Below are 24,483 nucleotides of genomic sequence, written 5' to 3'. Positions count from 1 at the left end.
CCAAAAATATGTTTGATTTGTTATTTATATTGTAAGATACTAGAATTTTCCACAAAGTGTTGCTGAATAAGCCTTAAATCAACCTAATAAGCTGAAATTGTAAGAAAAGGTTATTTGCTTAGTTTAAATGCCTGTGTTTTATGCCAGGGAAATGTAAATAGTTAATAAAAAATAACAGTAAAATTAACTGCAATTAATCGTGATTAATGATAATAATGATTAACCAGATTAACATAATTTATCGATTGAGCAAAGGTGCCCCTGCGACAATTCAGCACATACAGTAACTGCAGGGTGTAAGATGCTGCAGGGAAAGCTTACATGGAACGCCATAACCAAGTGGCTGGTATAGTGTACAGGAACATCTGTGCAGAGTATGGGCTGGAAACCCCAAGGTCAAAGTGGGAAACACCTCCAAAGGTGGTCGAGAATGACCGAGCCAAGATCCTGTGGGACTTCCAGATACAGACGGACAGAATGGTAATGAACCAACCGGACATTGTGGTGGTGACAAAGAGCAGAGGAGCCGTTGTGGTCGTCATAGCAATACCAAGACTTCAACATCAGGAAAAAGGAACACGAGAAACTAGAGAAATACCAGGGGCTCAGAGAAGAGCTGGAGAAAACCTGGAGGGTGAAGGCATCAGTGGTGCCCGTGGTCATTGGGGCACAGAAACCCTACATAAATATATAGAAAATAGAATAATGATCTTTAGTCACATACGTTTTAGAAAATAAATAAGTTTCACTTTTTTTTTTTCATATTTCAAGTGCAAAAACATGTTCCACCAGCAGATATACTAGGAAACTCAGAATGAGGTATTCATGATTTGAGTCATTTTAACTCAGATCTTTTTGTTATTGCTGCAGTGATCTGAATCTGGACGATTGAGAGCTCATGATCAGACGTGTGTTAGCTGTGACTGACCGTGTCATAGGAGGCGACGACCTTGCGCAGCACGTCGGGCAGCAGCCCCTGCGGCTCCAGGGCGGGGTACGTCTCCGACAGGTCGAAGAGCAGCAGAGGGGCCCCGTCAGGGCCCGAGAGGCGCGGGCACAGCGCCAACAGGCTCTGCTTCAGGTTCGCCACCGCAGACAGTCCGCACAGCTCTTTGAACGACACCAGGGCATTCTGGGAAAACACAGCGGACAATGGGAGCATCAGTCCAGCAAAAATGTGGAATAAATTAGTGCTCGGAAATATGCTCCAAATATCCCCAGAGACTGGAGTATATCATGTCTTTATTTACTCATTAATGTATATTAATGAACAGTTGCACATGAGCACTGTAAATATGCCAGATTATAGCAGGGATGCTAGTTTCCATCTGTGGTCCCGAGGCAGGCAACACATACACAACTTACAAATTTCAAAATGTGACAACAAATCACTACAAATGCAATAACAACTAAAAGTGTTCACAGGCCTGGTTTTCCTTTAGCCACTGTTTAAAACGTTGGAGTCTCTCTTACTGATAAAGGGAGACTATTCCATCACTTAGTGCCTTTGACAGAGAGCACAGTCTGTCCCAAGGAGGTTCACCTGTTGGAACCTCACAGTCTCCTCCAGCTGATGCCCTGCTGCCCATCCCACTAACAGACTTTGGTTTAATGAAATGCTGCAATGGAGGCGGGGCAAGTCCATGCAATACTTTGTATACAAGGCAACCATATATAAAATTAATGAAATGATCAAAATTGAGTAAATGATGCTTCTCTAAAATAGTTAAAGCTTTAACTTTGACTGCCTGAATTCATATATATTTTATTATCAGTGTTAGTCAGAGTCATTCACTTCATTATTTGAGTACAAGTACAGATACTGCTGGGCAAATATGTCAAATGAATTGAAAACATGCAGTTTTCCAAATGCATCTGGCTTGTCCAGTGCTATTGTTACATATATATTCAATAAATACATTTGTTAAAGTGCTGTAGGTTTTTGCTTGACAAAAAAATATTGAGATACTCAAAGTTGAGAGTACAAATCCTTCTAAAGTAAGTGTTACTAATAATAACTTTCATTATGTGTCAGTAAGTCTAACTCTATAATGACGCTGCGTAAGCCTGTGAGGGCGCAGCCATTCCACACATACTTCCAAACGAGAGCAACAGAGATGAGAAAAACGAGCGGCGAAATGAAAGCGCTGACACTGCAGAGAAGACTCAGGAGGAGAAGCCACAGAGACGTGAGGAGGGTGTGGTTGGTAAAATGTAGTTATTTGGCAAATACCAAAGCTTTGGATAAGGATAACAGATTATCTCAATCACTGACATTTGAATGGCTTTAGCTCATGGAGCTTCAGTGACGTGTGGTCAGAGCTACAGCTGTGAGGCTCAGTGTTGTGTCGAAGACTCCCGGATAAAGTCAGTAAAACAGCACTCTATATATTATCTTTACAATCAAATGACACCAGCATTTGCCAATAAAAAGATACATTTCAACTTAAAATGTACTCAATCTCACTAATAAAACAGGCTTTTCCTGAACTAGGATCCAGAAATAGAAGCTACGTTTTTGAGGGTTTTCCAGGAAGTGCCTGGGGTCTCCTTCCTAACCTACTTTGCTCTATTTTGTCTAACGATTTGGCTGTAATTGTACACAATACAGATGCTTTATAATACACAGCATAATTTCCACAAATGCGTTTACTAGGGCTTTCCCCGACCAAAGATTTTCACGGTCGACCAAAAGCATGCCCTGAGCAGCGATTAGTCGACTAAAAGTGGGCGTGGGACGACACTGACAAAACAACAACTTTTCTGACCTGCTTGAACTGCACTCACAAAACTTTGGGAGCTCGTGCTGCAACTACTACTTATACATAGAAGCAACGTAAACGGTGCTTTTATGTGTAAAGACACATTTCTCTCACATTTTATCTCAGACTTCAGCTCCGTGCCTCGCTCCTGCATCGGCTGCTGTCCATGTGCTGTCCATACATCCAGATAATCCAAATAAAGCAGGAGTTCTCTTCTTCGCTGTCAAGTAAACACGAGCCATGTGCTTTATTGTGAAAGACTCCGCCTGCGTGTTTCCGTGTCACGTCCTCTCAGGCCGTTTACATTTTTTGACTTTTGCGCTGCCCAGTGTAGTGATGAATCTGTTCACGTTATGCAGAGCTCCTCGTCGTATTTATCTCGGAAAAAGCCAGGATGACACAGCGGGTCCATGAGCTGCTGCTCCTGACGTTATAGGCTACTTTTGGTTTCGTTCTACCATGTGTTTCAGTGAAACCGCAGGTGGAGGTCAGGCTATTTCACTGTAGAACCAGGGTATTTGAAGTTTAAACAACCTAGAGCCTGTAGAAGTTTGGCCTATTGAAGGAAACATCTCGCCAAGACACAGAGCTGCTGATCTCAGCTGACTCTCCCGTCCTCATTTCTCTTCTCAATGTTTTTTTTTTTTTTTTTTGCAAAAGCATTTCATACAAACAATTCAAACATCACTCTGTCTGTAAAACCTTTATATATCCGTTTTTATAATGAAATATTATAGTTAGACCTCCCACAGGCCTCTGTTGTGTAAATTGAGAGCATCTTAATTGTTGCAAAAATGCATGCATTTAGTCGACCCATGAAAATCTTGGTCGACCATGACCCACTACTTTTTATTTCAAAATATAACATAACAACTGACCATTTTGTGAAAGTAGATGCCCTGCCATCTTGGCCACATCTTACCTGCATGTTTTCTCGCAGATCCGTGGCTTCCCTCAGTGACAGGAGCACGGATTTGAAGACGTCATCTATGATCTTGATCAGCAGCACTCTCATACTGGCGTACTCCCTGCTCCTCTTCCCCTTCCGCACAGACAGCCCCCTCTTGTGCGGCTTCCCTCCTCCTCTGCGGTTGGTAATGGCCACGTGGACGAAGAGCTGCGTGTGCGGAAGCATCTCCCCGGTCAGCGACTGCAGCGGCACGTGTCGAAACCCCGGCTGGAGGCATTCGAACGGGATCGTGTACTGCCCGATAAACTCGTCCCCGATATAGTCGTCATCCAGGACCACGAAGCGCACCATGGCCAGCTCCGGGAGGTTGATCTGGAACTCAAAGCTCTCGTCGAATAGCGGGTTGTCGCCGTTTTGGTGCACGGTTCTCGTCCTTTGCTCGCCGCAGTCTGCGGGAATGCCATGGATCTCCACGTAGACATAAGGGTCGACCACGTCTCCTTTCGCACCCGAGCCTTTTGGTTTGGGAAAGTTCTGTCCGCTGATGATTTTAATGTGAAGAAGTTGTGGTGATACCTGTTGGGAAAAATTCAGCCAAATTCATTTCTGTTCTTGATTTGATTGTACATTTTATGGGGACACAGTTTTTTGAGATAAGATTGAGGCTGCATCAGACAGCAGGTGTTTATGCATAATTCTGATTATTGAAAATGCTCATATCACTATGTAAATGTGACCTGAATGTGACCTCCTAAGAACATGTCCAGCCCAAAAGCACGCTGTTATTTGCAGAATTAGACATGGACGGAAACTGGGATGCACACATTCAATACTGGTATTGGATATCGGAGCCGATCCAGGAAAAAATATGTGAATAATCAATAAAAAAAAAAAAAAGAAAGAAATTTAATAAATCAAGAAAAAATTTGATATTGAAAAGTCCCTCTGACAAAAACAAAGCAAAATCTTGTCCAAAATCTGGTCCAAAAGTGAAACGTTTGGAGTCTGTAGGAGCTGCTGTAGATGTTGTTGAATGGTGATATAGGTGAATGGATTTCAGTCAATAGACATTTCTTAAACAGGTTGTTTCATATTAAAGCTGGGGTACCTGATTTTTCCTGTTCAAACAGTAAAATTCTTAGTTTTGGCCCAACCTAGTTTCGAGCTCTCACAATCCCTCCAGCACATCCGAATTGTTTAAGCAAATGAATTGTTTGCACGTTTCATGCTCGTGTCCAGCTTTGAGCAGCAGCAAAGTAAAGCAGAGAGGACGACCCCCAAAATAAATTGCACTAATTTACATTCTACTTCTATCTTTCATCGCTCAATATACATTTAGGTGAAGACAATGCAACAAGTTCCGTTTTTTGTGTTTACACAAATTCGACAACAACAAGATATCAGGTACCCCAGCTGTAATATGTAGGCCAGAATAGAAAGTAGATTTATGTTAAATTAATCACATACAGTATACAATTAACCATCTGCCAGTCCAATACTCTGATTTGGGATGATTTGGCACAGAACAATAAAGTTACATTGTGACATTTAAAAAATAATACGAACATACCCCAGGCACTGAGTCTTTGGTGTTGGCACTAAAGTAGGACACTTGCTCCCTCATGATGGCGGGTCTGAGGACGAATCCACAGTTTCCGTTCTGACGAAACCACCCTATGTTCAAATCCATCATGAGTCCCGGAGTTTGGTAGTTCATGGCTACAATTTGGCACCCGCACTTCCAGAAATCTTGCGGATTCATATTGCTGGAGTCAATCCTCATTGGACTGGGGTAAACGCGAGCAAGGAACTTTTTATTATAGTTCACAAAGTCCCCCGGGTGGTCGTTGGCACATCGGCTGGCAAAGACCTCGTTGAAAGAACACAGCTCCCATGGTTTCTGGTTCTGGAAAGACGCCGGAAAGTCTTTAAACTCCACGGACTGGCACAGCATTACCAAATCGGAGAGGTCCTTGGAAAGCTGGAACTTCTTGAGCACTACCGCTGGTGGTTGTTCGGCCGATTCGATGCTTAAACGCTGAGACATCTCGGCTCCTTCGTCTTCGTCCGTTACCTCACCTTCCGTCGCGCTACAATTCCCGCTCAGTTTTTTACCTTTCAACAGAATTTTCCCCTTTAGTGCAGACGGAGACGGGAGGTAAGGGTCCTCCGGCTTGGGAGCATTTATGTCCATCTTATCTCCAAAGATCTTCTTCAAGTGCTGGTACATGACACGCTGCTGCTTTAGCGAACAATGGTTTTCCAAGCAGAGTATTAGAGGGAATTCCGATGCCACAAATGCGTACTTGTTGATGACGTCGATGACATTTCGGAAAACAATTTGTGAAGTCATGGTGTGTCCGGTGTAGATCACTGGGTCGTTGTCGGGACCGTCCCACACGTCGAGTTCCACACTCCTGCAGCCCATCTTCAATGCGCGGATATATCCCGTCACGTCTGAGGGGCCTCTGAACTGGTCCTCTATTAGATACGTGTTGTGCGATGAGTTAATATAATAGTGGGACAACGGTTGATTCATGTCCTGACAAACCGTTTTATGTTCTGGGTCAAAAATATGACACTCTGGTGACATGAGGTACTTGGTGAATCCGTCCAAAGACAGCCAGTTGTTGACCTGCCCCTCTTTCGATGGTTCATACTTCTGAATGACCTCTGAGCTTGTCTCTTCACTGACTTGCGCCATACCCTGTTCCGCCTCGAGAAATATCATCAAGTCCTTGGTATCTAAAAATTCTTTGTTGCTAGAAAACTGTACAAATAAGAAATAGATCTCTGGTCTTGTACACAAATCATGGTAAACTTCGATAAACTCGTCTCTCGTCACGTCAGAGCCTACTCTATCTTTAGCTTTGAGGAGTTCCTTAAACTTCAATTCCGTTTTGATGTTTTTCAGTCCAGGGTTCAGCTCTTTAATTAGCTGAACGGCGGTGCAAATGTTTATCTGTTTGCTGTTGCTCAAGTCCGCTTTGTCAAAAAGTTCACTCAGCCAGGAAGAGCGCATGTTGTTTTGACTGCTCTCGATCATGTTCAACGAATGCTTGCCGTAAGATATCAAATACCGCAGTCCTGTCACCCAAATGTTGGCGACATCTGCAGTGTTTGCCACCAAATCCAGCGACTCGTAGTTCTCGCCGAAGATTATCGAGAAAGCACAGTCCTCGGAAATCTGCTCGTATGTTCCGTTGGTTCTGAAAGTGTCGGTGTTTTTGCCAGTTCGGACTTCTTTGATGGATTTGACGTCGATTTTGGCCTTGTCGGACTCCTTTTTGGAGGGCTCCCATCGCAGCGACTGCATGTCGGAGTCCAGGAGGAAGTAGCGATGGTAGACCCGCGAGTTGGAGCGGACCTTCTTGAGTTCCGTGCCCTCCACCATAGCGCTGAGACAGTCGCTGGCGCTGCTGATCTTCTTTTCTGTGGGCATGCTGCTGAACGAGACCGTCTTCTTACGTTCTTTGCGCTGCCTGGAGCCATCCTGAAACAAACCGGAAAAGAAAAGGTAAGTGATCAAATTGTTTAATACAGTGTTTACGCAAGAAATTGCAGGTGCATCGGGGTGGGCGTAAGTTATCAATTTGAAACCTTTTCTTTAAATTAATGATTGACTTTTTTTCATTTGATGTTAATGTGCAAAAATGGCCAAACTTCCTACACAGCATTTGCGGCAATCAAATTACAACGATTTGCTCATAGGGAATTTTGGATCATCCATCGATCCATTTCTTCCACTTTTCCGTTTCCGGGTCACACTGCACTTGCCCCTATGGCTCCTCCTGCAGGTGGTGGGTCCACAGAAGGACGGCCTCATGGTTCTAACTGGGCCTGTTGGTCTCTCATAAGGAGCTTCTGAACCGCTCTTTGTCTGACCCGTCACATAGAACCTGTTTGCCATGGGAGACCCTACCAGGGGCACAAAGCCCCTGACAACAGAGCTCCCAGGATCATTCAGGTGCTCAAACCCCTCCACCACGTTAAGGTGGCGGTTCCAGGAGGGGTGGATCTTGTTTCCTTTTTGAATAAGCTGGTTATTTATAAATCTATCTATCTCATAAATCTATCTACCTTAATAAATATATAAATTTAAACTTCAGGTTTCTCAAGACGGCACGCAGTGTTTACTCGATTCGACACGAAGAGTTCACTGGCACTTGTCCATCAAGGCTTTTTTAAAAACATTCTTAACGCATCATTGTATGCAACTGCAAGTCTCTGGAAACTGGACTTTTTATAATTCACCCGCAGATGTGCGGTGCACAGAGGTGAGCAGTAGGCTCGAAACAGAGCTATTCTCAAATGTACAGAGCAGGAGGAGAATTTCTGTGACAGAATGTTCGCTTGTGCAAACAGAATCCGACACTGGTGATACATGTCGTCATCTGTCAAACAATCCGTTATGACGTGACCGAGGTACTTGAAAACATCACACACATTCAAGATGTTCCCAGAGAGCTTAAAGTCAGGAAACTTCAATAAATCAGGCAGGAATCAGATCAGACAAGAAGGTCTGGAATTTATAAGTGTAATGAAAACCTGATTTTGAAAAATCGGGCTCTAAGTTTCGCAAAGTAAAGTGCTAATGACTGAAAATCCTTGACTTGCTTTCTTCTGCAAAGGAAATTACTATATTCTTGCTGCGTGCCAGCCTGAAAGTGATAGAGACTTTACGTTGGAATATTACCTCATAGGAATGTCCTGAATAAATCAGCCCTATGCCCCTCATACAGCGCCCCCTGCTGTCACAGTTCAACACGTTTAGAAGCATCATACACAGGATTATAGACTGCACTGCATGTTTACCGATAGGCTATTTAAGAGTTATTTTTTTTATTTTTTTCTCTAATAAAATAAATAACATCAAATTCAATTTCTTAAAATATAGCCCAATATATCGGTCATGCCAATCCCCTTATCAGCATTGGGATCGGGCCTCCAAAAACACATATCGGTCAGGCCCCAATAAAAAAAGCTGTGGTAATCAAATTATTGTGATAGAGTAAACTTCAGTTGGCACCATAGATCTACATGGTGAACACAACACTTGGAACAGAAACAACAAAGCAAGTGCGCTGTTGAGTGTCAAAACTAGTGGGTGGCATAGATTAATTTTTAAATCTAGATTATCTCACTAGATTATCTCACTTGGAATTAATCTAGATTACGCTAGATTAAAATGGCTCATTTGAATTCTGTTGAAGGCCTTCAGAACATGTGTGCTACCCAAATAATGACTAAAAGTAAGTCTTTGAGAACGGATTTCTCAAGCCAGGTGGCGCATTAGACTCAAATGACAGCCAACATCATTTTCAAGCCTTTAGCTGTTAGAGAATCCTTTGAATGTCTGCACAGTGTGAGGAAAGCCTTTCAAGTATTGTTACGCAGCGCTCCAGTGTTGGCACATGGCGCGCTGCGGGAACAGGATTGAAATGCATTCCCGTGCAGGTAGCTACTCCCAACCCAACTTTGAGAATAGATTAACGGCGATATTTTGTCTGTCACCCGATAAGAGTCTCACATTAACACAGCACGTTAACGGCCCACCAGGAAGTCAGGGGTTAAAAAATGCATAGTGTTAGTGTAGCCGAGCGCCCAAAGTAGCATTAAGATAATAACAGTTACCTGGTTAATAAATTAAGCTATTCTGCAGGTAAGGCAGGGAAAAGTATCGCCCCCAGTATAACTTAAGGCAGACACAGGTTCGTACTGATTTGGACAAGAGACAAAGTATAAAAAAGATACATGACATTTATTAACTTTGGCCGTTTGTATATCACTGTTCTGTATAATTCATTATTTTCTGATCAATAGTAACCAAAATCCACGACAGGCAGTCCAGTTCACCAATACATTGTATTGTAAAACACACCATTCAACTACTCTGTTCGTTGGAGCGTTTACCGGAGTTTTTAGCCCAAACCCACTACCGTAAAGGCAGGGCCCGACCCCTGAGTCCATGACTGCGTGTAGAGGTAGACGAGGTGGAAGAAGGGGAGCTATGAAGAGGGGGTCCGGCGCCAGCGCAGTCTCTACAAAACTTCGCCCCCACACTACAGAAATTTACAGGTTAGCTACAACTTGCAATAACTAAAAACAAGGTAAACAGTTGAGATGAACGGCTTTGACAGCTTTACGTGCGTGTGCGTTGAGCAAGGGCACGTCGGAGTTGCACACACACCGGCAGCCTACAAACAGACACACATAGCTACACAACATAAATTACGCTAGAACGCGCTACTCACCAATGAATACTACAGATGCACATCACTGGAGCAGATTCTGAGCTTAGCATCGGCTAACCAGCGCAACAGTTAATTCTTCCGGACACGTGGGTGACGTCAGAAGTGGGAGAGGTCAACGCACGTAAAAGACCCCCCTTTTATGGGACCTGGTCTACACTGATTGGCTATGCATGGGTGGGTTAAGCTTACCCCACTACATTCGCATTAGCAATCCGCCTTGTTCACCTCTCAATTCTAGTTATAGTTAGTTGACTTCTTTCCAAAGGTAACTGTGCTAGTAATTGAGTTACAGTATCATAAAAGTAGGCACTTGTCAAAGATGTAAAAAGTTAATTTCTCCATTGTGAGAATCTTACTGAGCTAAACTGTTCTGATGTCCAACTGTACCATCCAGGAGAGCATGAGCCAGTGAAATTCCTTTCCAGTCAGATGAGTTCAACATGACTTAAACTGCATTGCTGTGAATGCTCCACTGAAGATAATCCCAATGATCTGAACAAGAATGTTTTACAGGACATTCCTGGACCTTTGACTTTAGCCACAAAGTCAAACATCCTTAAAAGGTGAATTATGCAACTTTTCATCCAAGTGGCCCTTAGGAGGCTCCAGAACCAATTGTTTATAGGGTTTCTGGTAGGTTTTTCACTGCTGATTGAACCGTCTCCATGGGGATTTTATATAATACATCCAGAAAACCTACCAGAAACCATAAAAAACAATTGATCCAGGAGCGTCCTAGGGGCCACCGCAATGGAAAGTAAAGGCGCCATGCTAACCACCCACACAGCCGCTAGGTCACTGAAAGGTCAAACATGCACTAATGTCAACTTGTTTTACAAAAGAGATTGCATAACACACCTGATTCCAAAGGTGGCATTGCACAACTGTTTATGTAATAATACAACAAATATGCCTATTTGCCTATTTGCCTTGCTGCTGCCTGTACAAAACCCTCAATAATAATGGATATTGGACCAGTCTGAATACATGTGTACCAAATCAAATCACATTAAACACAAAGCCTGTCTGTGGTGTTGTTGCATCACGAAGAGCATGTTGTAAGAGAGTTGGGAGAGGAAGAGGAAGTTGGGCACACTCCATCCTGCATGTGACAGGAAGTGACTGCTGTGTGAAGCGGACCACCCAGCAGCCACTTGACTCACACACTGCCACACCTCACACAGGGAACTCCTTGCTACAGCGCAATGAAAGGCAGGATAGAAATATGCAGACAATTTTTCAGAGAAGTGTGTTTGAAAATTCGGGCGTTCTGCTCTCCCAAAATTTCATCCACCGAGCGGCGCTGTGATAAAAAATGACACCGTTTGTATCCTAGCGCACTTCCTGCTGCTATTATACTGCATTCAGACTGAACGCGATGGAGACCTTTCTGTTCTGTTTTATTGCATAATGGTTTGTGCAGCCCTGTGAGGAAACTCCTGTTGTAATATTGGGCTTTACAAAACCATTGATTGATCGAGACTTCAGGGGCGAGTGATTTTAAATGTGTTCTGAAGTGTAGGAAGGAGCTCTTGACTGAAAAATAACTGTTTTAGTTCTAACTAGTTCCTTTTTGTTACTACCATGTCCTATGGATCTTTAACTACAGCTATACACACGATCTACGCTAGGATCTCACGTCCGAATAAAGGACTATTATTTGTGCCAGTGGACAATGGTTATTCCAGGTTAGCCCCGTTAGCTTGTTACAATCGCCTCCAGCTCATTGTTGATGAAAAGTCCGCTATAAACTAAAAATGCATCAAGCCCGGCTCAGTGTGTGATCCTCTCAAAGGCTGCTTTATATAGTTACCGGCTGTATTGACATTATTATGCTAGTTAGCTCCGGGCGAGCGGCTAGCAGCTCGGCTACGGACTTATTTTTTGACATGGCTGATGTTCTCACGGTGAAAACACAGACAAATAAAGTTGTATTGGGCAGAGAGATAATCAGAGGCTGTCAGTGCTTTTTACTATAGTCTCCCAGGGACAGCTCACAGACCTCAGGGGCAACACTTAGCTATCCTGCCCGGCCTTCGAGGCTCCGAGCCGAACAGTCGAAGTCTGCATCATAAAATATCAGCTACAGAGTCGTAGAGCAGAACGCCCGAATTGGAATTAAACTTGCAATTTACATATAAAAATAGGAATTACTTTACTTTCACATTACAATGCACCGTTGAGGAGAGAAGACTTCAGAAGATTTCAGAACATCCAAATGCTTTGCCATTTATGTAGCATGTAAAGGAGAAGACTTTACAATGTAAATAACTGCTGCCTCTGCGATAACTATAAAACTTGCTGTCTGGACACAAGTGTGATTGTGCGCTAAACAGTGTTTCAAAGCTGTCATTTTCAAGTTGGCTGCACAAAATGGTGTAAAGCATGTGTAACTAGTTTAGTTACATGTCAAGTATATAGGGGACATATCTCTCAAAATCAACCCATGAAAAACCGAGTAGTATTTCACAGCTGTGACACTGTTCACTTTGGTATTTTTTTTCTTTAACTGCTGAAGCGATTCGATATGTATTTTCTGGATTTAGTTGCATTACAGATAGAACCTCCACATTTTCAGATCAAAATCCATCACTGTCCACCATGGATGTGCTCGTAGCCATAAACTGAAAATTAAAGCTTGTATTCACCATGCCATTCTCCTTGCAGCCTGCAGAGGGGGCTCCATGCAAAATCCTGTCCAGCTCTGGCCCTTGTTTCTGAGCCATTACTGTATTTTCCTTACAGAGAGATTATTTCACTGTGTAAAATGTCATATTTCAAAGCTGCGGCGCTAAAACTACTGTGGAACATTTCCCCACTTGTTTTGAGGAAGTTGTGACATGCATTGACTCAGATACGATTGTGAAACTTGTGAAACTGTCTAATTCTCAGAGCCGTGGAACACAACAGAGTAAGGTCCAACCACCAGCACTTACATTTAAGAAGACTTTCACTTGAGTGGACTGTTAGCTCCTGTATCTGTTGAGCTGTGAGAGCTCCATCCTCCACTGCAGGCTCTATCTGGGCACATACTGCTGCAGTGAATCTCACACAAACACAGGACAGTCCAGTGTGAACAGACCAGCGCCAAATGTACACAGCAACTGTCAGTGCAGCCGTCCATCAGCGCAGGACATGTTGTAAACAGCGCCCACCACCAGAGTCCAGAGCTGCACTCTCTGTGCTCTCACCGTCCACTTTCAACGCGTAGAAAAGTTCTAGTCACCACTTTTCTAATTCCAGAGTTCCTCCAGACAACATTTGTCAAATTGAATGCAATTTAATGGCCAGATATTTTAAATTCAGTGCCAGAAATGCTTAAGCAAAGAATCTGAGCATATTTCATTTCGTAACACACGGCAGGTGAAAATAAACATTTAGATATCGATTTGAAACTTTTGCTGTAAATTACTGACATAAATATGAGAAATAAATGAATTGTACGTTGTCTGCCATTTAATGTTTTCATATAAAAAGACATTTTGTTCATTGCCAATGTTTTCAGTGATAATAATGGATCCAGTCAGGTTTGCAATTGTGGTTGTATTTTATTGATATATTTGTTTCAGAGATGATTTTAGATCTTGGTTAGTTTTTGGATAATCAAATTTACCGTATTTTCCAGACTATAAGTCATTCCGCAGTATAAGTTGCACCAGCCTAAAAATGCATAATGAAGAAGAAAAAAACATATGTAAGTCACTCCGGAGTATAAGTCATACCAGCCACCCTGGTGCACCATTGACAAGCGTCAATTCGTTCCTCTAGCTGTGGCCATCAAGCTTTTAGCCCACGATTAGCTTTTTGATTTTCTTCATTGCAGCAAGAGTAACCTCCGCTTTTCACCCGTCCATCACAAGTTTTGCTCACTTGGACATCAGTAATTTAAATGACCCAGATTAAAAAAAAAAAAAAAAAAAAAAACTGGTTGAGGTCAATTGCAATTATAGGCTATGTTGTCTGATGTGTTTCCTGGGATCTGCTGTAGCCACTCCCCTAGTTTGAGGGTCACTGCCCCGAGTGCCCCAATGACCACGGGCAGTCGGGCACCACTGATGCCTTCATCCTCCAAAGCCTTCTCTTGGCTCGGTCATTCTCGACCACCTTTGGAGGTGTTTCCCACTTTGACCTTAGGGTTTCCAGCCCATATTCTGCACAGATGTTCCTGTACACTATTCCAGCCACTTGGTTATGGTTAAGCTTTCCCTGTAGCATCTTACACCCTGCAGTTATGTGCTGGAGTTACTAAAGTGATGATGCAAGAGTGGAATGAAAATGTCATCTGCACATGCATGTGTATCATCCTCCTGTCTTTCCCACAAAGGAAATTACTATAATTTAATTACACCGTCATCTTTGTTGCCTTTCATGTTACACGTGGATACCAAACATGTCTCTATTTGTGAATGAATAAGTGTGGGAAAGACAAGGGAGCACCGGCCCACACTGGCTGCCCCCTAAATCTAAATTTGTATCTTTTGCTCCTTCTCCTGAAATCAACTTTTAAGCTTTAAACCTTTATTACAGTCGCAATTTTAATGCCTTTAATGATAGGAGGTTTAAAAATTATTAGCCTGGTTCATATATAAAAGTACATGCATGCACAGGTAGCCTAACTTTTTATATTACTAATTAGAAATCAAACATGATTTAAAAAGAAAGAATACAAAAGAATGAAATACAATGGAAAACAATGGCTCAATTCAATAGATCCTGTATCCTGGCCCACCCCTAGCGTAAAGGGAGAGTACGGTCTACTTTTGACTTTGACATGAGACGAAGAGGAAATTTGTTAAAAATCCACTGTGTGAACAATGTTTTCAACTTCCACACCTAAATGTTGAACTGCTTAACATTTTGGATTCTCCTGTTGCTTATACAAACCTGCTCCTAATGATCAGCTTGACACAAAAGTCTATTTCTGCAGAGGGTATTCAAAGAATGAATTTCCATGGGGATCTGACCTATTTAGAGCTTGTATGTGGCTGCCTTTAGTCACATTTGCATAGAGAGAGTGTGTAGGAGCAGGTGAGGGGTGTGTTGGAGCAGGTGAGGGGTGTGTTGGAGCAGGTGAGGTAGTGTTGGAGCAGGTGAGGGGTGTGTTGGAGCAGGTGAGGGGTGTGTTGGAGCAGGTGAGGGGTGTGTTGGAGCAGGTGAGGGGTGTGTAGGAGCGGGTGAGGGGTGTGTTGGAGCAGGTGAAGGGTGTGTAGGAGCAGGTGAGGGGTGTGTAGGAGCGGGTGAGGTAGTGTAGGAGCAGGTGAAGGGTGTGTAGGAGCAGGTGAGGTAGTGTTGGAGCAGGTGAGGTAGTGTTGCAGCAGGTGAGGGGGGTGTAGGAGCAGGTGAGGTAGTGTTGGAGCAGGTGAGGTAGTGTTGCAGCAGGTGAGGGGGGTGTTGGAGCAGGTGAGGGGTGTGTTGGAGCAGGTGAGGGGTGTGTAGGAGCAGGTGAGGGGTGTGTAGGAGCAGGTGAGGGGTGTGTAGGAGCAGGTGAGGGGTATGTTGGAGCAGGTGAGGGGTGTGTAGGAGCAGGTGAGGGGTGTGTTGGAGCAGGTGAGGGGTGTGTTGGAGCAGGTGAGGGGTGTGTTGGAGCAGGTGAGGGGTGTGTAGGAGCAGGTGAGGAGTGTGTTGGAGCAGGTGAGGTAGTGTTGGAGCAGGTGAGGGGTGTGTTGGAGCAGGTGAGGTAGTGTTGGAGCAGGTGAGGGGTGTGTAGGAGCAGGTGAGGGGTGTGTTGGAGCAGGTGAGGGGTGTGTAGGAGCAGGTGAGGGGTATGTTGGAGCAGGTGAGGGGTGTGTAGGAGCAGGTGAGGGGTGTGTTGGAGCAGGTGAGGGGTGTGTAGGAGTAGGTGAGGGGGGAGGGGGGGTGTTGGAGCAGGTGAGGGGTGTGTTGGAGCAGGTGAGGTAGTGTTGGAGCAGGTGAGGGGTGTGTAGGAGCAGGTGAGGGGAGTGTTGGAGCAGGTGAGGGGTGTGTAGGAGCAGGTGAGGTAGTGTTGGGGCAGGTGAGGGGTGTGTAGGAGCAGGTGAGGGGTGTGTAGGAGCAGGTGAGGGGAGTGTTGGAGCAGGTGAGGGGTGTGTAGGAGCAGGTGAGGGGTGTGTAGGAGCAGGTGAGGGGTGTGTTGGAGCAGGTGAGGTAGTGTTGGGGCAGGTGAGGAGTGTGTTGGAGCAGGTGAGGTAGTGTTGGAGCAGGTGAGGGGTGTGTAGGAGCAGGTGAGGTAGTGTTGGGGCAGGTGAGGGGTGTGTAGGAGCAGGTGACGGGTGTGTAGGAGCAGGTGAGGGGTGTGTTGGAGCAGGTGAGGGGTGTTTAGGAGCAGGTGAGGGGTGTGTCGGAGCAGGTGAGGGGTGTGTCGGAGCAGGTGAGGGGTGTGTTGGAGCAGGTGAGGGGTGTGTCGGAGCAGGTGAGGGGGGTGTTGGAGCAGGTGAGGGGGGTGTGTTGCAGCAGGTGAGGGGTGTGTAGGAGCAGGTGAGGGGTGTGTAGGAGCAGGTGAGGGGTGTGTAGGAGCAGGTGAGGTAGTGTTGGAGCAGGTGAGGTAGTGTTGCAGCAGGTGAGGGGTGTGTAGGAGAAGGTGAGGGGTGTGTTGGAGCAGGTGAGGGGTGTGTTGGAGCAGGTGAGGGGGGTGTGTTGGAGCAGGTGAGGGGTGTGTTGGAGCAGGTGAGGGGGGTGTGTTGCAGCAGGTGAGGGGTGTGTTGGAGCAGGTGAGGTAGTGTTGCAGCAGGTGAGGGGTGTGTAGGAGCAGGTGAGGGGTGTGTTGGAGCAGGTGAGGTAGTGTTGCAGCAGGTGAGGGGTGTGTAGCAGCAGGTGAGGGGTGTGTAGGAGCAGGTGAGGTAGTGTTGGAGCAGGTGAGGTAGTGTTGGAGCAGGTGAGGTAGTGTTGCAGCAGGTGAGGGGTGTGTAGGAGAAGGTGAGGGGTGTGTTGGAGCAGGTGAGGGGTGTGTCGGAGCAGGTGAGGGGTGTGTTGGAGCAGGTGAGGGGTGTGTAGGAGCAGGTGAGGGGTGTGTTGGAGCAGGTGAGGGGGGGGTGTTGCAGCAGGTGAGGGGTGTGTTGGAGCAGGTGAGGGGTGTGTAGGAGCAGGTGAGGGGTGTGTTGGAGCAGGTGAGGTAGTGTTGCAGCAGGTGAGGGGTGTGTAGCAGCAGGTGAGGGGTGTGTAGGAGCAGGTGAGGTAGTGTTGGAGCAGGTGAGGTAGTGTAGGAGCAGGTGAGGGGTGTGTAGGAGCAGGTGAGGTAGTGTTGGAGCAGGTGAGGTAGTGTTGCAGCAGGTGAGGGGTGTGTAGGAGAAGGTGAGGGGTGTGTTGGAGCAGGTGAGGGGTGTGTCGGAGCAGGTGAGGGGTGTGTTGGAGCAGGTGAGGGGTGTGTAGGAGCAGGTGAGGGGTGTGTTGGAGCAGGTGAGGGGGGGGTGTTGCAGCAGGTGAGGGGTGTGTTGGAGCAGGTGAGGGGTGTGTAGGAGCAGGTGAGGTAGTGTTGGAGCAGGTGAGGTAGTGTAGGAGCAGGTGAGGGGTGTGTAGGAGCAGGTGAGGTAGTGTTGGAGCAGGTGAGGTAGTGTTGCAGCAGGTGAGGGGTGTGTTGGAGCAGGTGAGGGGTGTGTCGGAGCAGGTGAGGGGTGTGTAGGAGCAGGTGAGGGGTGTGTAGGAGCAGGTGAGGGGGGTGTTGGAGCAGGTGAGGGGGGGGTGTTGCAGCAGGTGAGGGGTGTGTAGGAGCAGGTGAGGTAGTGTTGGAGCAGGTGAGGTAGTGTTGCAGCAGGTGAGGGGTGTGTTGGAGCAGGTGAGGGGTGTGTAGGAGCAGGTGAGGTAGTGTTGCAGCAGGTGAGGGGTGTGTTGGAGCAGGTGAGGGGTGTGTAGGAGCAGGTGAGGGGGGTGTTGGAGCAGGTGAGGGGGGGGTGTTGCAGCAGGTGAGGGGTGTGTAGGAGCAGGTGAGGTAGTGTTGGAGCAGGTGAGGTAGTGTAGGAGCAGGTGAGGGGTGTGTTGGAGCAGGTGAGGGGTGTGTTGGAGCAGGTGAGGGGTGTGTAGGAGCAGGTGAGGGGTGTGTTGGAGCAGCTGAGGTAGTGTTGGAGCAGGTGAGGGGTGTGTAGGAGCAGGTGAGGGGTGTGTTGGAGCAGGTGAGGGGTGTGTTGGAGCAGGTGAGGTAGTGTTGCAGCAGGTGAGGGGTGTGTAGGAGCAGGTGAGGGGTGTGTTGGAGCAGGTGAGGGGTGTGTAGGAGCAGGTGAGGGGTGTGTTGGAGCAGGTGAGGGGTGTGTCGGAGCAGGTGAGGGGTATGTTGGAGCAGGTGAGGGGTGTGTAGGAGCAGGTGAGGGGTGTGTAGGAGCAGGTGAGGGGTGTGTTGGAGCAGGTGAGGGGTGTGTTGGAGCAGGTGAGGGGTGTGTCGGAGCAGGTGAGGGGTATGTCGGAGCAGGTGAGGGGTGTGTTGGAGCAGGTGAGGGGTGTGTTGGAGCAGGTGAGGGGTGTGTTGGAGCAGGTAAGGGGTATGTTGGAGCAGGTGAGGGGTGTGTTGGAGCAGGTGAGGGGTGTGTTGGAGCAGGTGAGGGGTGTGTTGGAGCAGGTGAGGGGTGTGTTGGAGCAGGTGAGGGGTTGATGCTTTTTAATGACATTCTAGGTCTTTTTTTTCTCCCACATAATACTTTTAATGAAGATAATCCAAAGCAAAGCATCTGCAACAATTGCTCAGTCCCATGTGACTCGCAAAAAACAGGTTTATTCAGTGGATCCCAGTGAAACCCCATCACTGGATTACAATAAATCACTTCCTGGCTTTGTCTCCAATAATCTGTCCTCTGCACTTCCACTCCGGATTTTCTTTTTTCATTACATTACAGAAGGTCAATATTGGTAGTGTTTTCTATGTTAACATTATTACTTTGTGTGACTGCAACAAACACAAAACTGAACTCTTATGCCATTGTTTGGAGTTTGGACTTTGCTAAACTAATACAAGAACCAGAGTCACATGCATTTCAAAATGTGTTTGTAGGCTCTAAACTGGAGAGTTAGCGAGGCTTCATAGAGACAGGAGATTTGGTTGTTTGCAAAATATCTTGTACCTCCGAAATCATTTAGCAAATGTGATTATTCAACTGATTTCAGTCCAGTTGGATGTGGAGCAGCCTGAACCTATCTACCGAACCTGATATGAGGACGGCACAATGCTTTGCCAGAGACCAATATGCAGCAGCGCGTCCTACAGCTCAGGCACTTTTGCATGAGGCAATAATGTGATAATAGATTGTGAGCAATCCACAGAAGTGCCCAGAGCGCCTCTTATGGAAATGCTGCGGTCAGGAGCCGCTCTTTGGGCGCTCTCAGGCCTCAGACAGGGCGGAACTCTTGATTTTATGAATTGTGATTTGTTAGCATGCTGTTAGCTAAAAATTGCTTCTTGTAGAATGCTGTATTGGTAATTCCCACTGCTGCCTACAGAGAGCGTTCAAGCTCACAACGAGATGTAGACCAGCTTGGGTTGGGCGATGTTCCCTTAATTGGCAGTTGATGATGTTTACAGTGAATCATCGTCTCTCGTTATAAGCATTTTTAAAAGACATTTAAATAGCCTATATATATGCTGCATATTATTTATGTTAGCATCATGCTAGATTGCAGGATAATTGGATCTAAACTAAACATGATCTGAACAGAGTCATAGAACACGAATTTTGCAAGAGAGAAGGACGACTTATTCAGAGCTCATTTTACACTAATACAATACAGATTTAATTACAGTGCAATCCCTGCAAAGCTTTTAGGTTTCCTAGGCCTACAGAACTACAGAGAACTACAGACAGTGCATGTTTCTGACAGGAGGGGGCGTGGCATCACGATGGTGGCTCTCCATCGTGATGGTCATCCATCATGATGGACGATGATATCGTCCATCGGAACAACCAGCACAGTGCTGACAAAGAGTCTTTTACGCAAAGTCAGATATTACTCCAATGCAAGTAAAAGTAAATCATTTAAATGTATTTAAAAGTATTTGCTGTAGAAAATAATCACCTATTCTGAGTAGAAAGTGCAAATATTACTTTGTGACTTCAAAAACGCAAAACATGGAGCCCAAATTCACTATACATACGGCAACATGACAGGGACACAACTCCCTCTTTGTTGTGAGTTAGTGGCATTGACAGTACACCTGCACAGCGCCACCCACTGTTCTGGAAAATGAACAGCACAATTTCTCCGAGGCCTTTATCGCAGAGTGTTATATAGTGTTATATTTATCTTTCAAATGTAGTGGAGTAAAAGTAATACAGTAAGTTCTCAACAAAACACTACTTAAGTAAACTACAGATCCTCAAAAACTCTACTTAACTGCAGTAAATGTACTTTACTGACCACGCCTGCATACAGTACACAGACAGTATTTTGAGTTGTGTGTGAGCCGTTGTACTGTGTAGTACATTAGGCCCATGATTGGGCCCTTATTCCGTTTTCTTCAAACTCACTGAGTGAACAGAAGACTGTCCGTCCCTCCAGCTCACCTTGATGATGCTGCTCCTACGCGGCAGCTCGGCTTTGGCGTCTTCGGCACCGTGGGGACCGTCCGTGGCTGCTGTGCCAACGCTCATCCCGCACTCTCCGTTCAGCAGTGGCGCCTGGCACTGCCTCCTGCCGCCGCCTTCACTCACAGCAGAATCCGCAGCATTTCCCGGAGAAATCCTCCCGTTCTCCCCCAGTCCCGCCATGGGCTGCTTCTCACGACACTGCTGGACAATGGATAATCATCAGAGATACCATTTTGAAACTCTACTGAGAAAACTATAACAAAATGTGTGTTTGGCTCTTTTTTTTAGAAAAAGTGTAAAAACTTCCATAATTGCACATATTTCAAGGGACAAAGATTATTTAGAGGGGACGGTCTTTGAATTAACTCGGTTTTATTAAAAAAAAACTGTAAAACTGAACATTCTCCTTGTGTTTTTGAGACAAAAGGCTTGGGATTAGATAAACAAAAAATAATTAAGTACAAGCTTGGAAAGGTTGGGTCTGCAGATGTTGCCCCTAAAGCAGAGGTGGGAAAACTAAGCTATGTGCTAACCATTCAGCTTTTTCAATCCATCACACAAAGCCTTTACCTGAGCTGAAGATCAGTTTTGAGAATGACCACAACCAAACAGACTTTGCAAAGAACCCTTCTGTTCAAACAGTGATAATGGGACTAAATCCTGCCTCTGTTGTATTGCTTTAACAAGTTATTTATTGGCAATTACGGTCTGCTTTTTATTCCTTCGGCCTTTTATTTACTCGTTGGACATGTTTATATTCGACAACCCCCACAGTGTCAGCCCCTTGGCAAGTGTAATAACTTGGATCAAAGTGCCGTGCCTGCCCTAAAGCAGATCATTGCTTTGAGTGTCCAAACGTTGAAGCGTACACGGTGTGAAGGGGTGTACAAGCAGAGGTTTACAACGTGCTCCGCAAGTACCATCAGTGCCAGCTCTGTCGTACAACAATATGTGTAAAATGAGGGTCTGAGGGCCGCATTTAGCCCACGGGCCACACTTTTTTTGCAGCGATGGACACATCTTTACAAATATATGAATATGGGTTATGCGTGCGATGTCACTGCATAGAAACCTCATGGCAGAGTCCATCACAACAGCAGCGTAACAACAGAGAACAGTGAGTCTGGACTTTTTTCAGTCACCAGCCCTGATAACCCGCTGCTGGGCACTTTCTGTTCAAACTGAGGAAATATGTCTCCCATGTGACCTCCAGGTTGAGAACCACCATTATTCAATGCACAAAGCAACAGTACACCTTACAAATCAAGTCACCATCTCAAAGGCTGAATCAAAGCCTTTGGAGGGTCGAATTTAGTCTTCCAAAAATGATGAAATGACTTCAGAAAGTATGGAGTTCCCAAGACAATCTATGGAGAAACCTGACGCAGTTACGTGATAACAACAATACTAACAGGCTATAACATAATAATAACAACACTAACAGGCTATAACATAATAATAACAATAACAATACTAACAGGCTATAACATAATAATAACAATACTAACAGGCTATAACATAATAATAACAATAACAATACTAACAGGCTATAACATAATAATAACAATACCAACAGGCTATAACATAATAATAACAATACTAACAGGTTCTAACATAATAATAACAACAATACTAGCAGGCTATAACATCATAACCATACTAACAGGTTATAACATAATAATAACAATACCAACAGGCTATAACATAATAACAATACCAACAGGCTATAACATAATAATAACAATACTAACAGGTTATAACATAATAATAACAATACTAACAGGCTATAACATAATAATAACAATACTAACAGGCTATAACATAATGATAACAATACTAACAGGCTATAACATAATAATAACAATACTAACAGGTTATAACATAATAATAAGACTGTTTATGTAATTCTTTGTTTCCCGGTGAAACTTTGCATGCCTGACCATTGTCAACACAGTGAATGTGGCCGTTAAAAGCTGGCACGTACCCGTCACATGCACGGCCTCACAGCCGGCTCTGCCTCTCGGTCCGACGATCCATTTGCGCCAAACCTCCCGCAGCTGCAGCTCATGTATGTCCTGTTACCAAACGGGGAGCAGCCGGTCCTGGAGCGGTGCATCTGGCTCTGGGGGAAACGGAGAGGCACGTCAGAGAAGAGAGGAGAGCGTCTGGACACGCTGAAGCGCTCGTCGATCGTTCCAGATCCGCGTTCAGCAGCGAAATGAGCAAACAGGAGAGACAGGCGTTCACCAAAGCGGATGTTCACTCGCAATCGCACACGGGGTCGTAAAGTGCGCGGCTGACGGCGGCGCGCAAGGAGGAAATGCAGCTAAACGCGAGCGTTTGCTGCTGTGGAGTCGCCCTTTTCTTTACTGTAAAAACACACATCGACAGTTCACGGCGCGGTCCACTATTCATACACTCCACCCTTTTACAGCGGAGAGCACATTAGCACAGGTCAACAGACGCGCGCTCAGCCGGAAAGCGCGTACTTACCGCGGCGTAAAGGCTCCGGGGCTTCAGTGTCCGGTACTTGCCTTCAGTGCAGCCATGCGGGTCCGTGACGCGGAGAGGATGCTCCCTCTGTGATCCCCTTCAGCTCGTCGGTCTGTCCGGTCTTCCCTCCGCGCACCGCTGTGTCTGTGTGTGTGTGTGTGTGCGCGCGCGTGTACGTGTACGTGTATATGTGCGTGTATGTGGGACTGCACAGGCTAACGAGCTAAACCACAGCTAACAGTGTTCAGCCGCAGCCAATGAGCGGGAGGTGTCTCCGTGGGGTCCGTATGAACAGTTGCCGCGGAGGAGCTGCTGTCACGGGCAGCTGTAGGGGAACCACCTCCTGATCCTTAGGCTGCACTGCACCGCCATTTAGACCTTTGTCTCCAGACCGTCCCACTGTTTAGAGAAAGTCCCAATAAAGTTGGCTTTACAGTGAGAATAAGTCCGTTTCCTAGTCGTTAAAGGAAGTGTGCCAAAATGAAAGCTTTAAATGTCACTGAGAAGCATTAGAGTTGTTCCAAGTAGGCAATGAACCTTTATGTGTTTATCTTTGCCATAAATTCATAGAAGATCAAAGGTATGTTCCAAAACACATTCAGCTGCAAGATGTTGTCCGTTTCACACAATTATTTTGCCCAATTTGTTGAATATCCAAATGTAACTCCATTCCTCAGCATTCCTTTAAATGATAAATGCATATATTTGTTAAAAAACTCAATATTGCATAAAATGTTGTACTGTGTCCTAACTTTCCTGATTAGAATATTTTGTGACCTGTATCTTTGTGTGATTTTGGGCCAAAAAACAAAGCAAACACTTGGTCACTGGTCAGAGTCCGAGACACGCCGGGCAGTGTTGGGGAGAATACTTACACTGCGTTCCAAATTATGCTTATCACATTTCAATGTCATAAAGGTTAAAAAAAAAGTTTTTCAATGAAACTCGTGGTCTTGTGTCTCGGGTGTCTTTCAGGTTAAGCCCAGTTAAGGGAAAACACTGAAAAAGGGTGTTCCACTTTATTTAACAGCCAACATTTTCAAGCAATATGGGAAAGAAAAAGGATCTCTCTGCTGACGAAAAGTAAAACCATTTCATGAGTTGGTCTAGGAATGAAAACATTTGATATTTCACAAAAAAATAAGAGATTTGTGGCTGATTCAGACACACGGGTTTGTGCAAATAAAGGCACAATATGGACGGTTTCAGCCATACAAATACATCAGATTAAGAGAGCCTGTGCAGCCGAGTCTGGGAGACCCGACCAGGGGCACGAAGCCCCCGACAACAGAGCTCCAGGATCATTCAGGCGCTCAAACCCCTCCACCACGTTAAGGTGGCGGTTCCAGGAGGAGAGTACATAACATGTTTACTATAGCTATTTTTGAAAAAAATACTGTTATCATTGGGAGTTTTTTTTTCCATCGCAGACAAATGATCCTCTAAGGCTTGAAAATCATGCTGTCATTTCAGTTGACAATTTAGCAAATCTGAGAAAAATAGCATTTGCATAGTAATTTGGAATGCAGTGTAGTTACAGAATACTGAATACTTGCCTTAAAGTGTATTTTGTAACTCATTCC

The 24,483-nt window shown here is 45.3% G+C and overlaps 1 protein-coding gene across 2 annotated transcripts in view; it reads right to left on the bottom strand.

Moving 5' to 3' along the window:
* The window catches only part of plcl2 (phospholipase C like 2), a 41,182-nt gene extending 18,086 nt beyond the window's left edge, over positions 1-23,096 (bottom strand). The window contains exons 1-6 of one of the 2 annotated variants that reach the window (XM_079562215.1): positions 22,942-23,096; positions 22,392-22,529; positions 20,384-20,605; positions 5,243-7,165; positions 3,685-4,248; positions 929-1,132 (exon numbers count right to left, since the gene is read on the bottom strand). In XM_079562215.1, coding sequence (XP_079418341.1) covers positions 929-1,132; positions 3,685-4,248; positions 5,243-7,165; positions 20,384-20,587 — 2,895 coding nt within the window. In that variant the 5' untranslated portion in view covers positions 20,588-20,605; positions 22,392-22,529; positions 22,942-23,096. Of the gene's footprint in view, positions 1-928; positions 1,133-3,684; positions 4,249-5,242; positions 7,166-20,383; positions 20,606-22,391; positions 22,530-22,900 lie in introns of both variants that reach the window. The other variant, XM_079562216.1, reaches the window with a different exon arrangement.
* Positions 23,097-24,483: the final 1,387 nt, after the last annotated feature.

The sequence above is a fragment of the Gobius niger genome (assembly GCF_951799975.1).
Source record: "Gobius niger genome assembly, chromosome: 8".
In the NCBI taxonomy this organism is placed as follows: Eukaryota; Metazoa; Chordata; class Actinopteri; order Gobiiformes; family Gobiidae; genus Gobius; species Gobius niger.
The sequence above is the reverse complement of the archived record's forward strand: the minus strand, read 5'-3'. Positions and strand labels throughout refer to the sequence as shown.